A 22,525-nucleotide genomic window follows, 5' to 3' on the forward strand; every position below is an offset into this window, starting at 1 on the left:
TTCAGTGTCCAATTTTATTAGTAATACAGTGCTAAAATATCCTGTATTAACTATCTAGTGGGAAAAAAAAAATCATTTCATCCATGCTTATTAATGCAGAATATTAAAAATATTTCAAACTGTATGATACTCACACTAATGGTAATTTTCACTTATTACTGCAATGCCTCATTCAGCTGGAACAGCAGCAAGCTTTATTAATTATTACATTAATGTGAATCTTAAAGAGTATCAAAAGTTTTCTCACCAACACAAACAGACGTGATGACAAATAAGTATTTCATTTTTATCCGTAACATTAATCCAAGTACAAGCTGGGACCCTCATACCAGAAGACCAAAACAAAAGGCTTTTTATCTTGCAGCTTACATCACAAGCAGACCCCTTCCTTACACCCAGAATTCCATTAACTTGCCTGCAGCTTATAACGTGAAACACAGGCCAAAGCTAACTTGAGAGATATGATTCATAATCTGCCCCTGAGCAATCACACAGCAAAGCTATTTTATTAGTTATGAACACCAACTGAATAAGAAGCTGTAATTACATGCTAGTATTACAGAAGATTCTAGTATTTTTCCCTACGTCCTGCCTCTCTGAGACTGTGTTATATTTTAAAAATTATGCAGCCCTCCTTGTGCCTTCCTACTATAAGGAGGCTGACACATGAAATTCTGTTCAAACAGGTACAAACTGTACAGCTGTTTGGAAAACAACATAACTAATGATAAAAGGTGAAGAATTAACACAAATTTAAACTGTTTCACTGGTCGATGATGTTCTCTTCCCTGAAATGAAGTCACTTACTGTCCCACGAGACTTATCAGGAATGGTTTGTAGAAAAAGATCTTTCAGAGATTTCATGATGAAAATGCAGAACTGACTTATGTGCTGTTATCTTTTTTTCTCACCTAGCTCTCTGCACACAGCAGTAGAGAGAGAATTAATTCTCCAAGAAATGTTTCTGTACTGTAGAAGTAAAAGGAAATGAGAAGGACAGGCAAAAGAGCAAGCTTAGTCTGGTGGTGTGTATGGACAGGTCTGCTCTAGTGCCGTTGGTCTCAAAACCACTGCAGGAAGAAATAATCAGTCCAACTGTAGACATTGACAACTACGTCTCAGACGTGAGTGGAAAGAAAAAGTCTTAATTTACTTGACTGCACTTTCAAAATCTGCATTCTTGCCTCTGTGTGTGGGAACCACAGGAACCACAGTAATTGTCCTCTCCTTTACTTTCTCTCTACTGAGATTGTACAGTTACTCTCTTCCCTGTCTCCAGATCTGTTGTTTATTTATTACTGTGTCTAAGTTACTGCAATACAGGCTTGTTATTCAAACTTCTCCCAAACCTCCATGCTGAATGTACATGAAACAGTGCACGAGCAAGTTGCTCTCTACTCTTTCTGTCTTGGTTTTAAGCTACTCTGTTAAGGTACCTCCTTCAAAGAGGTCCAGAGACTTGCTTGACAGCGCAGCTAGTTAATGTAAAAGTTTAAGATTTTTAGGCAATACAATCACTTAGTCAAAAGCTCTAGAAGGACAACAAACATTTTCTTTTAACAAACTTGAGAAATTTAAAAGGAGAAGTGTTTGAAAATGAACCAGGAAGCATGGTGAGAAAAACCAGAACTTCAGCTTCGCAGTATAAACTTCTTGATCACAAATGCTCTCCAAATGCCACACACAAGCACTGAACGTAGAGCATCTCTCTTTCAAATTCATATTCACTTCTGTTACATATTTGCCTTGGGTTTTTAGTTACACCTGCATGGTATGCATTCAGTGACTCTCTTATAACATTACTTTAAAGACCCTAGAATTTAAAAAAGAATACCTTGAAAGTATGATCCAAGCGTAGTTTGGAAAGCAGCCTTTTCCTATTGTCATTCAGCATGCCATCAATTTTTCTCATATGAGGCAAAAGTAGCTCATCTAAAAGATAATTGAAAAAAGTAACAGTTGATTATTAAGAGAAACTTGGTAATATGAGCTCAAACTCATTTTAAAAGTTAGAGAAAACTGTTTGTTTGTTTTTTTTGATCAGCCCAATAAACTGGTCTAGATATTATGCAGCTTAATTGCTGACTGCAGTCCAGCTCCTTCTCTGACTTTTCTTTATTGAAAGGGAAAAATAAGACAGAGCAATAAAAAGAATAAATCTCAAAGATAACTTTAAACCATTTCCTAAATAATCTACTGTGCAATACAACTGGAAGGTTTATGAAGACGAAATACACATATATTTGACATACATTATTCCCTCTTACAAGAAATGACCCTGCTGGCATTTATAACAGAAGTATTTGGGCAAAGTGCTTGCTGATAGAAGTTACCTGATAAACAACTTTAAGATGAAAAATATACACCTGAACGTAGGTACGTGGCCATAGATGAAAATCTACAGCTCAGTGTGGAGTCTTATTTATAGTCAATTTCTTTGCTTTTAGTGGGACTACTGACAGAAATCACAGGGTATAAATCCGTGAGGTAAGTGTACACTGATGCACAACCTGAGCAAACCAGGAAAGAGGAACCTATGTATATATTTTTTTTCTTCCAGATAAACTGAATATTATGCAAATAAAAATCAACAGCTTCCAACTGAATAGGTGAAATGATCAGTCTTACAAGGACATTTAACTTCAAACATGAGTATTTTGTTAAGTTCTGAGAAATAGAATAGTTTTTTCTATTTGTCTTCTGGAGTCCACTACAGTAGATAAATCCATCAGACATTTTCTTCTTAAAGGAAAAATGGAATAAATATATCTGTGATCAGAATTTCAAGGTTTCAGAGTTTGAAAAAGTGACTTTTTATAGTATTAAGAATCATAACTACTTATTTATGAGGGTATTTCTTTATAAGAAAGCAAGCACATACCTGAAACATCATAGCTTCAAATAAATGTTTTGTAAGATCTTGAGACAATAACAAAGAGCTCAGTTCTGACAAGTGTAACACAGCAGAGCAGACAAAAAAGTATTTCTAAATTGCTTTGCTTCCTCACCGAGACAGCACGGATAGATACATTTATATAAGCATGCACATCTAACCTAACCTGAATTGAAACTGTATTATGTTAAACAGTAAATACCCAGCATAAATATGGCATGAAACCAAAATCAAAATAAAAAACACTGCAGTACCAAAGCCACCCTGAATCTCAGAAAAAGTGTTAGAAAATCCAAACTGCAAACAAATTGCAGTCATTTACATGAAATTATCTTCATGTTTTTAAACTTTTTTTTTTTAATTTGGTTTGCTTTTTAAAAACATTTGCCTTACTGAATCATAACCTTAAATTTTGATAAAAACATACAAATTTTAAACATACTGTACCATTGCTTTTTTCCAAGGCTTGCATTGTGTCTGGATCCAAAGCAATGCTAACAAGCAACTCCATATAGCTCTTAAAGGTCTCTTTCATAGCCCTTGTGTTCAAAAAGCGAGTAACAAAGGGAGCTGGAGGTACAAGCTCTGAAAAATTAATTGGAATACTGTGACTTATTTTTCTTAAGGATTCGGCAAATATTTGTGTTTTACAAAACTGAAGGCTTTCTCTCTCAAAACTTAAGTGACCCCTACTGGCATCCCAAGAGATTAAAACCCAATGCAGTCAGAAATAACAGCCAAACTACGCACATGTCAAAACAGTTATGACCAACAATGTACAAATGGTACATTTTGCTAGAATATGTATAACTACTGGCGACTATCAGCATGCAGATGATCATATTTTAGGGTATTTAGACACTTATTTTTATATTGTTGCAGATGAAAGCCTAGAGAAAAGGAATAATGAATAACTTCGGTCAAGCAAAGTGTGCTAAGCAGAGGTTTCATGTGAATGCAAGTGTACCCTAAGGCTGCAAAACTAAGTCACCCAACAACAACAACAATTAAAGAGCACTAATGTCATTTAGAAGCCTGTGTACTACTGACACTCCCTCCTCCCCCCAAGATTTCTGCATTTCTATGGGTAGACTTCAGCTTTTAAATATGGCTAAGTCTGCTTGAAGCACGTTATTTTAAGCATGCAGCCTTCAGCAGAGGCACTGTTCCAGTGCATCGGCCGTAACTCATCAATATTTAAAAGTCACAGAGCATGCTTTGGAAATAAGAGTAATACAGTGCATGGTTACTACACAGCGCAGCTTCAAACGTACAGAAAATAAACAAAAAAAAAATGCAAAAAGCACTGTATGTCTGCGACCACAGGTAACCTCTCTAAACAGAGCACACTTCAAGAAAACCTTTCTGTTGTAGAGTAGTACTGCAAGCTCCATATCTCCAAGTTTTAAGACACTGTGAATGTCTTAAGAGCAAGTGTGCTCAGCTGGCTACATCTGAACAGCTGGCATTCAGAAAAGCAAGCAATGAAGCAGCCAGAAGTCAACTCCTTTTCCCTTCAGGGGTTTTCAAAAAACAACAGTAACATCTGAATTCTGCCTACATGTGCATCCAGACAGGCATCGCAGGCACGTTACTTTAAACATAACGTCAAGTTGCAATGGAAAATTAATGAAGAATATGATTATTGAGATGTAATCTAAAGTCAAATCAGCTTCTTCTGAAACCGAACCAGTCTTAGAAAGCAAGCAGTAAGAACATATTTAATTGATAAACTACAGTTGAGGTAACTTCTGCTGCACACATTAATTCATACATAAAAACAGTATCCTCACTCACCATCCTCATCGCTCTGTGCTTCTGGTGAAGAATCAGACTGGGAAGATGAGAACTCCTCTTTCCACTTTTTCCTTTTCTTTGGTGGTGGTTCAGCCTTTACCTTTGGCTGTTTAGCTTTGGGTTTCACAGAAGAGACTTTTGTTGCTGTTGGTTTTGGTGTTGGTGGATCAGGGGTTTTGTTGTTGCTACCACTAGGTTTGCAATGAATAGTCCTGCAATATTATGGACAAGATCTTTATCAAAGGAATTACCATACAAATTCTGATTTTAATAGAAGAGTGGTAGGCTTATTTAACCAGAAGATATTCCCTGTGGATTACATATACTTGTTTCACTGTCACAGGAATGGACAGGCACAGGGAGTACAAATTGCCGTATGTTAGTAGTATCTATGAGCTACAGAAGACTGGAGCTAATATTAAAATTGACCATTTAATGAAAAAAAAAAAAAATCACACTTCATAGACTTGAAAAAATAATAGTACTTAATGAGCTTTGCTGACAAAGTGAATTTGGGATACTGTATCAACACAAAGATAAGCAAGTACGCCACCCAGGCAGAAACATAGGATCTTGAAGACTGCAGTAAAAAGACAGACTACTCTTCTCCTTTCTCTACCCAGCACTCAAACCAGGAAAACAAATGGGAAATTTAATATCATAAATACAAAGTTATATATATTTTAGAACCAACATGGATTTCTCATGACCTGAGAGCTCATCTCCTGGAAACAACAGAAGAAAAGTGTGATGTAGCCAGGTGCCAGAGAAGTATCGATGCAATGCAGTTTTGAGAACATGGGAGAAATACGTTTCTGGGAAGTGTTAAGCAAGATTCTTCATTCAAATGGGAAAGCAGTGAAGTGTACTACAGAAACAACGTTAGTATCTTCTGGGCTATTTGTGAGTAATTCTAGTCAAATCTCAGAAATGCAGATTCCAAACCGAAATGGGTGGAGGCAATAGATTCTAGAATCATTAGAGGAATGGAAAAAGCCTGCCTTAGAAGAGAAAAATTTGAAGAGCTTGATTAATCCAGCTTAGTGAAACAAGAACCAAGATGGAATGTGACTGCTCTCCAGACATATCATACAATGAGACACGCAGTAAGAACACCAGGGAAAGACAGAAATAAAAGCCAAAAAAACATTATTGAAAAGAGAACGTATGGATAGCTAATCTTGATCATGTTTTGGCTAAAAGACAGAATTGTTTCAGAGCACTAGAGGAACAGGTCCTGGAACAGACCTCTGTAGCCCAAAACAAAAAAAGAGGGATCGTCAAAACTCCAGGTAATTTTAAGAAGATCATGATCATTTTACAAAATTGGTGATCTGATAAAAGTGCCTTCTCTAAGAGTACAGAACTGGAGCTCAAGACCCAGTCATTTCCTGAATGAAGAGTACTGTACTTTTTTTTTTCCTGTATTGTCCACTAACATCTGGCAAACGAAAATACCTGCATTACATTATAATTATTGAAAAGCCATATAAAGAGAAAAGCTTCAGATAGCATCTGAAGATGTGGGAAGATATAATGAGCTCAGCATTCAAGCATGAAAAGGTTTGTGTAATGCAGATTCTGTAATCCTTTGCAAATGCACAGTCAAATGCTAAAACAAAATGCAATAGCAAAGCTTTAGCAAGTGAGTGACAGTGAAAACACTCTCAGAAGGAAGGTGGCAGAGGAAATCCCAGAGGACTCTGAGGGAGATGTGGTCATTCCATTTTGCAGGACCGGCACTGTATTTACTAGAATCATCAAAACCATAACTGTTTGCTTTACGTACTTTACCTGGCTTTCCAAAAAGGCATTTTTGTTTGGTGGTTTAAAAGCAGTACTACCAGAATATTGATTTCAGGGCATGGACATGGAATTATGAGGGATGATTTACTGAGATAAGGCTTTTGGAGTGGGCTGACAGGTAGGGAAGGTTCAGTAAGAAAATTAAATATATCCTCACTGTGCAAGAGCATAAATGTCAAGGGAAAGCATCACTGTAACAACCAATTTCAACAATGAACTTCTGTTTCTAAATTACGTTTCCAGGCTTGAGAACAAAACCTAACCTGCAAAAAGCATGGAATGGGAAAAAACAACATCAAAAAAAAAAAATCTTTATGCCTGTAGGCTTCTATCCACATACTGAATAACAGTGCAAAAGACCATGAAAAAGACACAGCATGTGGAGCCCTAGAATCTCTGAAATGAATGATTATTGCAGTCCACTGATTCCAGGTAAAGAATTGTCTTGATCTGATAGTAATTTATATCTCATTTCTTATAACAAAACACAGTTTTGCATTTCCAACTGAAAGATGAATTAATGTAGCACTGAGTTCTGAGTCTTGTTTATTAAAATAGGTATGTTCTTAATACAAAAACTATATGACAAAATGAAAAACAAACTGAAATACAATACCTTGCTGACTGTACAGGCTTGCTTCGTGGTTTTTTTGAACAGACTCTGACATATTCCTTCTTGTTTGCATTTTCAATGAACTTCACATAGACTCGTTTGTATTTTGTTTTTGCATCCCCAAAATACCCAAGATACTAGAAAAAAAAATATGATTTAATATACAAGGTGCTTCTGTTAAGTAGAATTATTCAGTTTAACAATTTAAATAGTAAAGAAAAACGTTTAAAAGTCTGTTAATATACAAAGATGACCTATTCTATAGCAGTTATAACCTAAGAGGGATTCCCCAACAGATTTCCAAATAATGCTTAAAACAAGAAAATAAGTCAAGAAGTACTTTGGGCATTAATTTTCTCCCTTTATTTAACACACCACACCTCCACATGTTACTGCAAAAAGATTACCTCTGACAAATGGCTGCCTCTTGAAATGCTATCCTACAGTATCCTTCCCACAGTGGAAAGCAGTTGATTCACAAGCCTGCTCCCATTTACTTTATTCCAGTTGAAAAAACTTGTTCCTTTACCCAGACTGAGTGATACGAAAGAACCCATGCTGGAAAGCCAAGAATCTACCCTTAATATATTTAGAAAGAACTTTAGAGTAGGAGGAAATCAAACTTTTTTTTTTTTTTTCTTGCAAGAATGCTATGCCAGAATCACATTTTGATTTCTTTCTCAGCCTTCCGTTAAGTAAATTAGTTGCCATGAAGCCTCATGAGGAATTTTTGGACTCACACTGTTAGTAGCAGCAAACTCTCTCTGTCCATCTCGCACTTCAGGAACAAACTTTTGCAATAAGGCCTTCTGTACTTTCCAAATAGCTGGAGGCTCCTTTCCAGTTTGCAAAGCAACCTGTAAGAACAGAAGATTATTTGCCTATAATGGTGCTTGTTTTTCTCCCAGATGTGTGTTTGTGCATTCTACTTTTTTAACAAGTTACCCAGGAATAAAACAGAAACAGGTCATTCAAATTCCAAGTCCTTAGTTAATGGATGTAATTTACATTAAGACAGCATTACATGAACTACAATAAGCGTTAAGAGCCACAAATATTACCTTCAGAGGAATGAAGCTGTGCCAACAAGCTTCACCTCTGCTGCAATGTCAGAACTACAGCACCACGCAACCAAGCCACAAAACGGTATTTTTCAAAATGACACTTTCCCTATATATATATATATTTTTTTTTTAATCGTTTTACTTATTTTTTTGGGGTAACACAAATGTAAGAATCACAACAAGCAGCAGAAAAAGCTTGTAGGTTCCTTGAGATTCTGTGGCAGAAGTCCACACTACCTGCGAAATAACAGCATGATGCTTACAGTAAGGTGAAAAAGGCGAGTTCCGCTCAAATTAGTGTACCAGAGTTTATACTTTTTGTTCAACTTTAACTGTAAAAAAAAGTTTGGATTTTTTTTTTTAATTCAAATAGTTTAAGAAATAAATTATGTTAAAAACAGATTTGTAATTATTACCTCGAAAAAGAGTTCTCTATAAATCCTACGTGCAAACTACCAACTTAAAAACTTTCTTTTTGTAAAACATAATCGAGTACAGATGCTTTCTCCAAGGAGTGTTTAAATAACTGAAGAAATATATACTACAAAGATTAAAATTCAAAATCTCATAACAGTATTTGCATAGTTTTATAAATGACAAGGGAATGTTTTATTTTAGAGCTGGTAACACTCATGTGATAAAGCTACATGAATTAATTTAAAGCTTAAGCTCAAGAGGATGAACACAGACAAATAATGAAGAGTATCAGAAATTGAAAATAAAAGTACTGCTAGATATGATAGGAGCACAAGAATAGGCACACATGCACTAGAATTTGAGATAGAGACCCCAAGAAATAAAAGTCAAGGACAACACAGAACCTTTCCATAAACTCAAAAGAGCTGTACGGGTTCCATATGGAAGTCATTTCTGATTAGAACAGCAAATAAGCTCCTCCAAAAAAAAAGAAAAAAAAAGACAATTCCAAGACCATCTGCAAAAATCCAAGAGCCATTTCTTCAATACCATACTCCTGAGAACCTACTACTATCTTCAAATAATAAATAAATAAATAAATGGAACTCCAAGTTACCAGGACAGAGATTTACATTATTATATATACACCTTATAAAATGGATCAAGTACATTCAAAACATATTCATAACCCACATCAGAAAGACACCTTTGAAGTAGCTTGGCAGCAAATAGAGCAGAAAACCAATCCGTAGCCTTTCCACCTTCAGCAGTTTTTTGAGGATAAGTCATGGAGCTCTTTTGGTGTGTTTTTGTTTGATTTTTGTTTTACACTCAACTTAAGCATTGAGATTACCTTTAGTGTCTCTATATCTTCAATCTTCACTACAAACTCATCACGTTCTCTGTACATGCCCTCTCCTCCACTGTCTGTATTCTCCTCATCAGTACTTCCTTCTATTGCAACGGTTGACTGTATTTTTGCTAATTGGTCTGAAGTCCCAGCATCCTGTTGAGCTACTTTTAAGGGGTCGGCTGAACTCATTTTCTCCTGCATACTGACTACAGGAGCCGTCGTCTGCGGTGATTCCTGCTTTATAACAGCAGTAGTGGCAGCAGCATTAACAACCGCCACTTTTTCAGCTTCTGAAGCAAAAAAAAAAAAAAACAACAAATTTTAGTTAGATTTAGTTATCAAGGATTAGCAACATAAGATGAGAACTATTTTTTTTCTTTTACGATCCCTATAAAAAGCAAATTTTCTGAAATCACTTGTTTTAAGAGTTAAATGGGAGCTTTACCTTGGTCAAAACATTAACAAAATCAAAATACTGTACACGTCTGTTTGTATTTAACTTGAGCCCTTTACCATCTAGAAACGACAACAATGAATGCCTCAGAAAACAATTTTATAGTTAACAGACACGTTCAACAGGAATACTGCTGTGCATTGTGTGACCATACAAATACAATAATAAAAAACTTGTAACACTGAATCTTGTTTCCAGTCTGCTGACAGGTAAAGACTTCATAAATTGAATTAAAGAAAGAGAAAGATGAATGAAACATGAGAACATTTGATCTATGACTTTTGGACATTTGTCATTTATATCTGGTAGTAAAGCAACTGGAAGTTTCAGATTGGGATTAAAATATCCTAATAATTTTTATAATTAACAGTGGTGAGAAATGAGAACTGAGATGAAACAAATAAGGGAATTCTTCTGTATGCACCAGAGCCAAAGGAAACTCCAAGCTTTCAAAATAATTATTCTTTCCCCCTGGAAAAAAATAGAATCCTTTTAGGTATTACTTTATACTCTTTCATACAGTTTATATACATTATATTTATTTTTATACATTTTAACATTGTTTTTACATTGACTTGCTATTCTAAAAATCAAATTAAATAAGCTATAGGGTAATTATTCATATTGCTTAGAAAACTGGCTTCAAATTTAAGATAGCCATTTTGAAGTGTAACAACTATTGTTAGCTGATGATTTAATTGTTGAAAAACAGAAAAAAGATGCAACCTTTTGATAAAAATAATCCAAAAAATAAATATCAAATGAACGTGTCAATACAAAAATTACATACTCCACGTGAAGATTCATTAAAGCAACTCAAGCAAAATTGTTAAGCAATTAAAGACTTTTTTCTGGATATATAACATCACATTATTATACATATGCTATTTTTATTTGGTCACCAAAGACTATAACAGCCTTAATTAGATATAGTCCTATTAGTTGCCCAAGTAATATTTACATGTTCTTCAGAACAGTAGATAAATGTACATACACTACTTAATACTAACCACAAGTAACTTAATACTAACCACAAGTAATCCATACTTATGTGCAAAAACAGACGGGAGAGGGAATTACCAGAAAATCTGCAAAAACACTAGCATGTAGGAAAGAAGCCATTATTAAGCATGTTGTATTTTGTACAGTCTTGTATATAACAAAACAGAAAGGCGAGTTAATGAAGCTGCTGGTGGAAGTATTACATCCTTATGAACAATAAAGAAGGCACAATAACATTGTAGATACAACAACAGCAATAACTTTGAAATATTTCCTTTGGAAGCTGTACACAGAACATGATTTATTAAAGTTAACATATTCAGAAAGAGAGGCTCAAACCATAGCTCTGTCCACATTTTGGCTTTCTAGGGGGAAAAAATGTTGCTTTCTTGTTTAAAACTCTTATTACATTGCAAGGTTCTCTCTTGGATGTATTAGTACAGTTGTGTGATCAACTAGGTAGTTTTTAATTGCCCACCAAAGAAAACTGATGTCGCTGAAAACATCTCTTCAGGCAAAAATATGCTGTATGCCAAATACTTCAAAAAACAAAGCAACATCAGCTAAAAGCTATGAACACTGAAAACATATTACATCTGTGCTGTATGACACAAGTGAAACTGAAAAGCCAAATATATCAAAAACCAGCTAGCACTGTCATCAGTGGTTGCTGCCTGTCCTCCTGCCCAGAACAACCCTTCCCAGCTTTTGTTCTTTCGTTAGCAGTATCTCAACACGAGGGCACAATGCTCCTCACAAATACTGCTGAAATCAAAGCCAAGCGGTTCCCATCTTGGTCATGGCTAGCTAAACTAGTGCTTAGTTTACAAGCATAACAATTGCTTTCACAATTGCTTTTACAAACATATTCTGGGCAGCTCCAGCATCACAGAAAGCACACACTTATCTCCACCCAGGAGGAAGTTAGCAATTGCTGATGGCAATTATTAACATGTTCTCTTGCTAGAATTCTTTGAAAACTGATTTAAAACCACTGGACATGGTGGTTTGTTGAGGTTTAGGGATGACAACCATACTTCACATTCTAAACCAGAGAAGAGAACAGACACATCATTCCAAGCCTGAGCTAAAGTCATTTTTCAGCATTAGAAGAGTCCTGTCCAAGCAGCATGAAAAAGTTTACGTACGCATTTTCCAACTGAAGACAACACTAGTTTAGTTCATACTCAGCACAACTTTTGAACAGACCTCTTAATTATGGCTGGATTAAAAACAAAGCAAATCAAGACCTTTACCTGAATTAACGAAAGCTAAAATATTTCCGTTTTCCCCCCCATCAGCTACACAACTCTCCAGTGTATGCGCTCACATGAACTGTTTTACCTGATTTGTTCTTTCTGTCAGAAGTATCATCAAGGGCTGACAATGCAGTGGAGATGCTCTTCTGCAGATCGTGGTTCCCCCCCACTGAATCATCTTCATCAGAAGAAAACGAAGGCAACGTTTCCAAATTCTTCTTGAGTTCCTCATCAACTTTTTTGGTTGGACTTTCCGCACTGACCTCGGTAGCTGCAGGTGCTGCTGCTGGCTGAGGCTTTGTGGAGGGTTGTAGGCAAGGGCCGCGAACTATTTGGGTAACTGGTCGCCTAGTCCTGTTTGGCATTCGTACAGCTGGAGCTGAAAACTGTTGCCTAGGCCCAGACTTCAGAAAGTCTAAAAAAGATGCGATAAATCCTGTTTTGACTTCAGGTTGCTTTTCTTCAACTTCTTTAATTTTTTGCCTCATTCTTTCCTGATGTTGGTAAGTATCGTAACAACTTTCAGAAACAGGAGAAGAGTACATCAAACACGAGTCATTTCCTCTTGAATTTTGACGTTTACACTGTCCGCTCCTTTTGTTCTGTTTCTGAATTGCACTGTCATCTTCTGCAGCATTTTTGTTTTGGCTTTTTCCTTTGCTTTTCTTCTTCTGAAGGTTCCCGAGAGTTAAGTCTTGGCATTCTTCTTCAGTTCTACTAATAGGTCCATCTCCGCTTGGGGCCACAGGCAGCGGCTGCAATGAATTAACCTTTGACTGGTTACCTGCTACTGTACCATCATCACCACCACCTACATTAAAATCATTCTCTGAAGCAGCACTTTCTTCACTTAGACTCTTACCACTAGAAACAAAATCTGCCTCTCTTGCATTTAGTGTACCATCAGCAGGAACATCATTATCTTCCTCAGATTCGTGGCTAATGCTAGACTGTTTCTTCACTGGAACAGCACCTTGTTCTTGATCCTCTTGACCAGGACCGAGAGCAGGAGAGGTCATTCTTGTCGGTACATTTTGATCAGAAGTTTCAATGTGTTGTTGATCGAGGTTCACAGGTTTTGCCTTTATTGCTGACACCGGTGTAAGATTTATAGTGATTTGGCCTCCATTCAGAGAAATATTATTTATGCTTGCTGGCTTTCCAACTGGAGAGGCACTGAAAGCAGAAGACACGTGTCTTACATCCATTGATCGGAACTGCGTTTTAGACTCCTCACTGCTTTCAACAGACTGGATTTCTTCTTCGTTAGATGCTGATTTGGCAAAGTCAGATGGTGTCACTCCACAGGCTGCCGCCGTTGCTGCTAAGATATCATCTACATTGGATAATATATTCCTCTCGTCACTGAGAAGCATAGATTCTGGGAAACATATCGAACTAAGAGAAACAAACTGATTTTTTGAATCGTGTTGATTTGTCTGGGTAAAATGATCTTTTGTCGTCAAATGTTGCTGTAGTGGTTTTGAGGGCTCAGAAATGTCCATTTTCATTACTTCTGAGTTCTGAGTGTGAAGCTGCTGCTGAGAATGACCTCCGTTACTTTGAATAATATGGCCATCCATCTGAAGGAACGGATGCGTCACCTGCTGAGGACTCTGTATTCTTTGCACTTGTGGTGATGCCTTTGCTTGTCCTAAACCTGACTGCAGTATTGACTGATGAAGAATCTGCAAGTCACAGGTCGACTCCAGAAGCACCTGTGCACTGGGCAAACACAGCTGATGACCGTGCCTTAAAGCATGAGGTTGAACCTGTGGTGGCGTGCTAATGACTTGGCCTTGCTGTTCATGACCTTTATTTTCATGTACCTTATGCATAAGAGAATGTTGCTGGTTTAGTTCTTTAGGACTCACGTTTACTTGTGTCGTTTGCATTAAGTTCGCTGTTTTTTTAATGTCATGGCTTAGGCTCGTGATATGGCCAATGTGCTGGGAAAGCTGTTCCACAGTATTAACCATTCTTTCGTCTTTTTTTGCTCCTTGAAGAGCAAGTCCAACAACTTGATCTTCAAGACGAGAGTTACTTCTGATTACGCTTTGAGAGTATCTGTCATCTGCTTTTGAGACCCTATAGGATCCGTCCTGAGCATTGATTTCATCATCAGTTAGCCTTTGGGTGGAGGATTCAAGAGAAGCCTGCTGTTGCAATGCCTGCATATCCTGCATTGACAGCTCTTCCTCTTGTTTTGACGAAGCATACAAGTTAGAGTCAGATTTCCTTTTTACGTACGACTTTGTTTCTGAGGAAGGCCTGTTGTTCTGCAGCGTCTGTGAATGAGCCGGGGATGCAAAAGGAGGAGACTGCACAGATGGCAAAAATTTCTGAGACTGTGGCGGGGAGGATTCCTGTGACTGAGAGTTCTGAGAAGAATGTAAAGAAATATAGCTCTGATTAGGACTTGAGCCCGGAAGAGTCTGTATCCGAGGAGACGCAGAAAAAGGAAGAGAAGGCGATGTTAATGTTAAAGACTGCCCTGAAGAATAGCTTTCTGAAGGACTAACAGCTGATAAAACTTGTGATTGAGATGAAAAGCTAACTTGGGATTGGCTAACTGGAGATAAACCCTGAGAGTGACTAGAAGAGTAGCTCTGAGATTGGCTGACCGAAGAAAGTTCCCTTGTTTGCCCAGAGTAGTTCTCATTTGGAACTGACGTCAATACTTGTTCGTCTGAGGAGTAACTTAGAGTTTGACTATCAGAAGTAATGGTTTGCGATTGCCCAGAGAAAGTCAACGTTTTGTACAAGGAGGGCAGCTTCTCGATCTTGCTAGATGAGAAATCCTGTGAGTGACTGACGGGTGACACATTCTGAGACTGGGAAGAAACGTAATTTTGGGACTGGCTGACTGACAGGAGACTTGGGAGCTGTGCTGTAGAATAGATCTGTGCTTGGCCTGTAATGACAGAACTCTGGTTCTGTGCAGTTTTGGCATAGCTTTGCGTCTGCACAGTGGGAGCTACGCTTTGAGGTTTGGGGGTCTTCGTTGACCTTGGAGGCTGCTTCGTGGAACAGTTTTTCACTTTTGCTGTGGAAGCAGGTGGAAAACCAAGTGATGGAATTGCAGATGTGTAAGACTGAGCAAGTTCCACCGTGACTTGAGAAGTCTTCTGCTGTGGTCCTCCATTGCTCACCTGAGTAACATCTCCAACTGGACTGCAGGATAATGCTGAGTGCCTAGATGTATCCTGAAAATTAACTCCACTTGTACTCGTTAAATAGCTGTGTAAGGAATGCTGTGAAACAGTCAGTTGAGCCTGAACAGACTGAGTACTTGAAGGCCGCTGATGGTGTTTAATAACACTACATTCTCGCTGAAGTGCTCTATCAATAGAAGCAGTGGAACCGGTAAAGACAGATGTGCTATACGCCTGAGAAACCTGCTGAGTTCCTCCAATGGTTGAAGGCAACAAACTAAACTGAGGTTGCAAAAGATGGGGTGCAGATTCTTGAGCAGAACGATATGTTGACGACTGAGGCGGTATACTGGTACTTAACACAGAACTGCCCAGGCGCTCAAATGTCAAAGCAGTTGGAACAGTGCCTTGTGACGTTTTAATCTGTAATAGAGGATCATGAGTAGTTAAGAGGCCATTCGATGTAGCACTGAAAGTAGTATCTTGAAGAGTAAGAGAAGGGGTAGTAGCAAAGTTTCTACTGCTGAAAGTGTTGGGATGCTGATATGCTGATAAAGCAGATGTTGGTGGAAACGTTCCAGAGGTTGGCAGTGCTCCAGTAACAAATAGTTCTGTGGCTGTTGAGGAATGCATACCTGGAAGAGAAAAAAAAAATAAACGTAAAGGGAAAAAGAACATAAGGGAGCTTTACAAGTTGCAACACTGAATTTCTGTGACTTATTTTATATTAAGCTCTTCCAGCATCTATCAGTATAACCTCCTTTAGAATCAACACACTCCTCAGCAAAAGGAGACACTCATTGCGGATGCTTTTCCCGCTTGGAAGTACAGTGCTGCAAAAATTCAAAAATTCTACACCTACAGCGAGCTGCTGAGGGAAAATAACTCACACCCTTATGATGCAAATTTTCCATTAAAAAGTCATACAAGACTAATTCTACTTTGAAACCAAAGGCTCTGTATTGGTTTTTATTTGAATTTAGAAAGAATTACTAGTAAGGGAAAACTGATCAAAAGCTTTAGATTCTTTAATTATACTGTAAAAAGACAAAATTACGAAATAAAAATTCTAATAATTAGAAGAGCAATTTCATCTCCTGCATTTACCCTCACCAATACTTGTGTAACTCACTTTTTATGAAACAGCATTTCAGAGCATACGATGAAATAGCTGAATTTAATTCTCAAAAGGAAGGCTTTAACTTAGAATACAAAAAAAAATAAATATATGATTTACATGTTTTCTTAAGTGAAATACCATAGTTTGAAATACCCTCAGACAGCAATTATCTACACAATACAACAACTATCCAACTCAAACATATAATCTTATTTGCACCCAGACATTGCTATCACATCCCTACTTAAACAGCATTTATTAATAGAATATACTACTGCAACTGAGATAAGTTTGTGAAACTCCTTTGCAAGCTTTGAGGTTCACTGCAGCGATCCATATTTTTCAGGTTTTTTCACCCTGAGGCTTACAGAAACTGGTAAAGTTTATGTACTATTTCTAAAGTCTATGAAAGTAAATGAAGACAAATTTATTCTCAGAGAGGCTTGAATTTCCTGTAAAGGAAAATGAAAAGGAATCAGTTTCCCCTAAAAAAGTTACAAGGATAGGCAAAGCAAAAAAGAAATAAAATCACTGGTACAAACTGTCAGTAAATAAGGCTTGTTTTGTGACATATCTCAGTAATATGTTCAATTTTCACTTTAAAAATACATAAAGTCCTTCTGCAACTTAATCACAAAATGACTTTGGAAGTGTCAGATGAAACTGCCAAAGAAAGTCTTTGTTTCTCCCTTTCAGTTCAAGACATATACTGATACGAAGAGATATGATACTGAAGGAATGCCACAGTATTTTTCACAAGTCAACAATAAGGCCTTTCTGAGTAAGAAAGCATAAGCAGTGTTTTAATTCCTCTTTTCCTATTCTAAAAAAACTGCAACATCATGTACAATTGGGTTCCTTTTTACTGATAGCTAACACTAACACAAAGGTAGGGGCATTCAGAGGGAAAAGAAGGGGAACAATTTATGCCTATTTTAGCTGTGGATGTTCAGTTCTCATCTAAGCCCTTCCTACTACACAGTTAATTTCTCAACACCAGACAAGTCACACTGGTATGGCAGAACTGCTGGGTTTTACGTTTGAGTTTTATAGAGCAACAGACAAAAGCATGGGGAAGGTGTACGTGCAACAGCCTCCCCTGCTTCCCTATGGAATCAGAACATGGATAACGCATCACACATATCCAAGGAAGACTTGGTAGGACAACACAACAACCATGTTGTTCCTCCTCCCTACTCCCAACCCAAAAAAAAAAAGCCATTGCAGGGTTTGGAGAAAAACCCAAAGTCTATAATCCATCTCAAGAATGACACCCTGAACACCAAAGAGTACTTGTTTTCCCTCATCAAAAATCTCCATAGAAGAGAAAGTTTTCAAAAGATACTTGAGAGGACTATAGAATACAAAATCAAAAAAAAAAAAACAAAAAACAAAAAACAGTAAAAGCATGAAAGGACAACAGAGAGCTCAGAGAACTGATGGTATTGAAAATGGGCTTACTGATGAGTTCTTAGTAATGAGTACTGAGAAGTCTCAATCACTGGTATCAACACCAAACTTGACCCACAGCATGTCTCCCCATTCTTCACAATTCACTGCGATAGGCAGGCTACAACGAGGAAAATGCTAGGACGAAGAGAAAAAAGGTTTCTTCCCAGCTGACAATCTGATGTGAGGATGGCTCATCACAATTCCTAAACACCCCTGGTTATGAAGGTTTTTGACAGCCTAGTAGCGTCTTCACCTGTGTTCCCACATATCTGCTCTTATCCATGGTGAACAAAAAGCCACATGCTGTCTTCTCAACTTTTTGTGCAGTTTTTTCTTCAAGGAACACAGCTGCACATCGCACTTAACACACCAAGTGCAAGTCATCAATAAAAGGACTGTCCAATACTTCCCTCTTCCTGCCGTACACCTCCTCCCCTAAATCAGAACTAGCCCTCGTACAGCTGCACAGAGAGGCAGATCAGCTTGCTGATACAGTGGAAAAATAACCCACTAAAGGAAAAAAAATAAAAAAAGAGCGCTTTCTGTCAGATCAGTGAATAGATCTGATTCACTGCACAGCCACACAATCACTGCATAAGATTAAGCACAACTCCATGCTACCACAGATGCAGTAGCAACACTTATCTTGGTGTGGCTGTCTACAGAAAGCTCAAAATATGCAAAATTTCCTGCTCTGCACAGAAGGCTTGACAGATGGGGAAGTTTACAGAAGGCAGTCAGTCTGCCACAGAAGATGGCATGTTTGTTTATTTGTGAATTAAACCACTGATTTCAATGCACCTCAGACCCTCTTTTTGAGAGCACCTTGCTTATTACTTGTGTACAAAGGGACTAGAGCTATCCACAGCCTTTTAGTAGTACTATCACAGAAGAACTACAAGGGACAGAGTTTGAGAACGAAGCATCTGCTGGGGTACACAGGTACTCTACGTGAATATGCTTATGGTGTCAGTGAGACTAATTCCAAACAGAAAGATGGAGAATAAATTTGACTAGTTAGATTATATCCTGTACAACTAAACCCTTTTTCAACAATTAGAACTTCTGCTTAGAGATTAATATAATTTCATTGATTTTTAGACTTTAAATAACAAGATGGGAAAGAAGCAGAAGACACAGCCTTTTCCAGTAGGATATTTTTGTTTCAAATACTCTCAAACATTCAATTACAGTCATCAGAGAATTTTATTGCATGAGAAACTTTTCACCTGTCTGCCAGGAAGGAGCCCTGAATTGTGGCAAAAGGGTAGATCCTGAAGAGACTGCCTGAGCGGTACGAGACTCGATCGCAGAGAGAAAATTCATAACTGAAGTTTCCTTAGTGTTACTTCCAGAGGTGTGCATACTGGTATCAAATATTCCTGACAGACCTAGATGGGGGTGAAGGGAATTAAACAAAACAATTAGACAATTCAGATAAACATCTCACAAAAAGCTCAAATAACAAGGATGTACAATCATAATCCACTAAAAATGAAAATAAAAAAACAACACTTTGAAACATCAGCCACATTATTAAAGTGCATGAATTCTTTACCATTTTAACTGTTTCTCAGAGTTGCATTTTTAAAATGGAACTTGAAGATACATTTTAAAATGTAATTTTAAAAGTCTGTCGAATGTGATGCTCTGAAACAATGTTCAGGTAAATTAGTACAAATTCTCCCTTCATCTGAAGATTCACCACTCCACATGAACTACTAAAACATTCGGAATTTTCTCTGAAAACTGTTCAACTTCCTTGTACCAATCTTTTTCTCCTCCGAACACTGGTAGCAGTTTGGACTTCTCTGTGGGACTGGCTCAACAAACAGGGCTGGGGTTGCATTCCTTGTTTCAACACCTGTTGCCCTTCCTTCAGTGGCTGGATGGGAAGCACTGCACAGGGGGCAGAGTTTTGAGCAGCTAACATTACATCAACGCTGCAGGGTCTGCACCTTGAAACTTTCCCCACAATTCCAACCCTCTGTCATGCTGATCAAGGCCTTGGCCAAGAGAGGCAAATACCTGACAGCTTATGACCCCAAATATCTTTCCCTTGGAAAGGGGGCTTCAAAGTGAGGAGGAAGAGGTCGCTCTCTGTCTTCTGCGTACGTGGAGACAGGATGTCACCAGGATCACAGGCTGATACAGATCTAAGATAGCCTATAGGACCTGCTACTATATTTAGAATAAATTTTAGCTTTTCCCCCCAGCACTAAATCTTAATTTGCACACGTACATACTAGCAACACTATGTTCCGACTTGCATTGTTTTTTTCTGTTTGCTTTAGTCTGAAAGAGTTGGCATCATTTCTGCAGCTGGCTTTGAGGCGTACTTCAACATTTTGCCCTTGTGCATAGGCCATAATCCAAAAAGCTGTATTTTAAAGAACAAAAATGCAGGAGTTGAAGAAGTAACAGTAAGTTATAGAGCATAACTGCCTCTTATATTTTCCTTTCCACTCACGACTTTTTTTTTTTGAACTAGCAACTGATTGTTAGCTATCTAGTACAACGTCAGCTTTCCTCGTACCACTTTCCACCATCTGCATAACAAACACCCTCTGATTAGAAAATTCATCATCTTGAAACTAAGTTATGCAACAGCTTTTTTTTTTTTTTTTTTTTAAGCTATTCAAGCTGAAATCTCATAATATAGACAGTTACCAGTAGGATGGTGTGTAGTAGAGTATCCAGGAAGCTGATGAGAAGCTGTGTATGTCTGTCTGTGAAGAAGATCTGTTTCTGAATGTGATGGATGTCCTCCTCCATAGCTTAAGCTAAGGAAGAAATTAAACATTATGATCAAAAACTTGCAGCTGTAGACAACTACGAAATCCCAGCAACTAGCCAAAAAGGTGCAGAAATAAAATGCAAGCCCCAAATCTGACAGACGTGGTTGTGCTAGAACACTACTATGAATGTTAAGCAGTTAAAAAAAAGCACTACAGAACCTGATAAGATAAAGCGTGTGTGTGTGTGTGTGGGGGGGAAATCAATCATGGAAAAGCCTACAGAGGACTAATTCAGACAAAGGAAGGTTTTCTAGTTCAGCTCTCAACCACTGGATGGACGCTTCCTGTGATGATTTACCAATGTAAAGATATGCAAGGCTGATGACTACAAATACATGCCCATTTTAACACTTCCAGTTTTCATTTCATTTCAACTCACAGGATCGCATTTAGTACAAAGGCTGAAAAGACTGTGAAGCTGCAGGAGCAATTTTGTATTTTTTTTTTTTTTTTTGAGATTTTGATAATTTCAGCATGATTCTACCAAAACTGACAAGAGCACAAGCGACAGATCTCAGTCTTGAGACCTCCTAGCATTAAAAATAAGTTAACGATCTACTGTTTTCATTTAAAGTTTTGAGATGAGTCATCTCAAGTAACATGATGTTTTGATCAGGCTTATCTGGGAGCAAACTGCAGATACAGTGTCTGAGCCCATTCAAAAGCAGTAACACGGAAAATAAAGAAATGCAATCTAAACATCAAGCAACAACATTAGGAAATGGCCAGAAGTGCTAATTTCCAAGCCTTCCAAGCTTCCACAGACTCAGTTTTGCGCAGCACCTACTAAAAGGAGCAAATGTAAACCAGCACAACCGAGTCACTATCCTGTTGGCTTCTCTTCTTGTCTTTTGGACATGAAATTTACAGGTAGCTGACACTTACTCCAGGACACGCATGAGACTGCTTTAAATTCAAAATTCAATTGTAAACAGATGTCCAAAAACCCAAACAACTAAACCCACAGCTCTCCCTGCTGACTGCTGGGAGCGACTCCGCTTACCCTTTACATCCCCTGGGATGAGGGAGCAGTCGCTGCAGAAGGGAAAATTGAAACAGCAATGCCAGGAACCGTGACATCATGGGAAACTTGCGTGGAAGTCACCGCATAAAATAAAAGCTGGCACCACCACCGGCTTCACTTCGTTCTCATTAGGATGACAGGAGTATGTAAAGGAGAGCTGGTAAGCCTGCCAGGGTGCCATGCCCACCACACACTGCACCAGCAGATGGAAGGGACATCACATCGCAGCCTTCCAGATTAAACCCGTGCCAGAGATGCACTAACAGCAGACCTATTTCCCATTTCACCAACTTATAGGATAGAACTGCTCCTACACTCAGTATGCCAGGCTAAGGCACAAACCTGAAGAATAACAAAATTCCTTAAAAGCAAACAAAAAGCTTCAGCTGTTGCATTTTACCTGTTGCTTCTCACAGTCACAAATACATTTTAGAGCATCACCAAGCCCCAACTCAGGGAGAGCACACTCATGCACTTACCTCATCGAGGACAGGTCTTGTGCAGTTCAGCATTATAAATCAGCAACTGATTTCGGTTAAATACTGCCTGAAATCTCTCCTGATTGAGTTGTTATTAAGGACAACCAGTAGGCATAATGGGGTGATGGTACGGGTCACTTTTTGGTCTATAGGCTTAAAACGTCATAACATTTCCAGACAAAACCACAACAATAGTGCTCTACACACAAAGCATCCTGCATTTATATAGGCTTTACTCTATGCAAATATGTTTATGCGTGACAAGTTTTTACGTAAAAAAAAAAACACAGGCACAGCTAGAAAAAAAAAAAAACAACACACAAAACTTAGGACATATGA

At 38.0% G+C, this 22,525-nt stretch overlaps 1 protein-coding gene across 2 annotated transcripts in view; it reads right to left on the minus strand.

The window, feature by feature from the left end:
* The window catches only part of QSER1 (glutamine and serine rich 1), a 42,452-nt gene that overhangs the window by 6,579 nt on the left and 13,348 nt on the right, over positions 1–22,525 (minus strand). The window contains exons 2-10 of one of the 2 annotated variants that reach the window (XM_084520216.1): positions 20,556–20,668; positions 19,115–19,276; positions 12,244–15,948; positions 9,444–9,733; positions 7,850–7,966; positions 7,113–7,246; positions 4,691–4,902; positions 3,341–3,478; positions 1,835–1,932 (exon numbers count right to left, since the gene is read on the minus strand). In XM_084520216.1, coding sequence (XP_084376342.1) covers positions 1,835–1,932; positions 3,341–3,478; positions 4,691–4,902; positions 7,113–7,246; positions 7,850–7,966; positions 9,444–9,733; positions 12,244–15,948; positions 19,115–19,276; positions 20,556–20,668 — 4,969 coding nt within the window. The remainder of the gene's footprint in view (positions 1–1,834; positions 1,933–3,340; positions 3,479–4,690; positions 4,903–7,112; positions 7,247–7,849; positions 7,967–9,443; positions 9,734–12,243; positions 15,949–19,114; positions 19,277–20,555; positions 20,669–22,525) is intronic. The other variant, XM_084520217.1, reaches the window with a different exon arrangement.

Source organism: Aythya ferina, assembly GCF_964211825.1.
Source record: "Aythya ferina genome assembly, chromosome: 5".
NCBI lineage: Eukaryota > Metazoa > Chordata > Aves > Anseriformes > Anatidae > Aythya > Aythya ferina.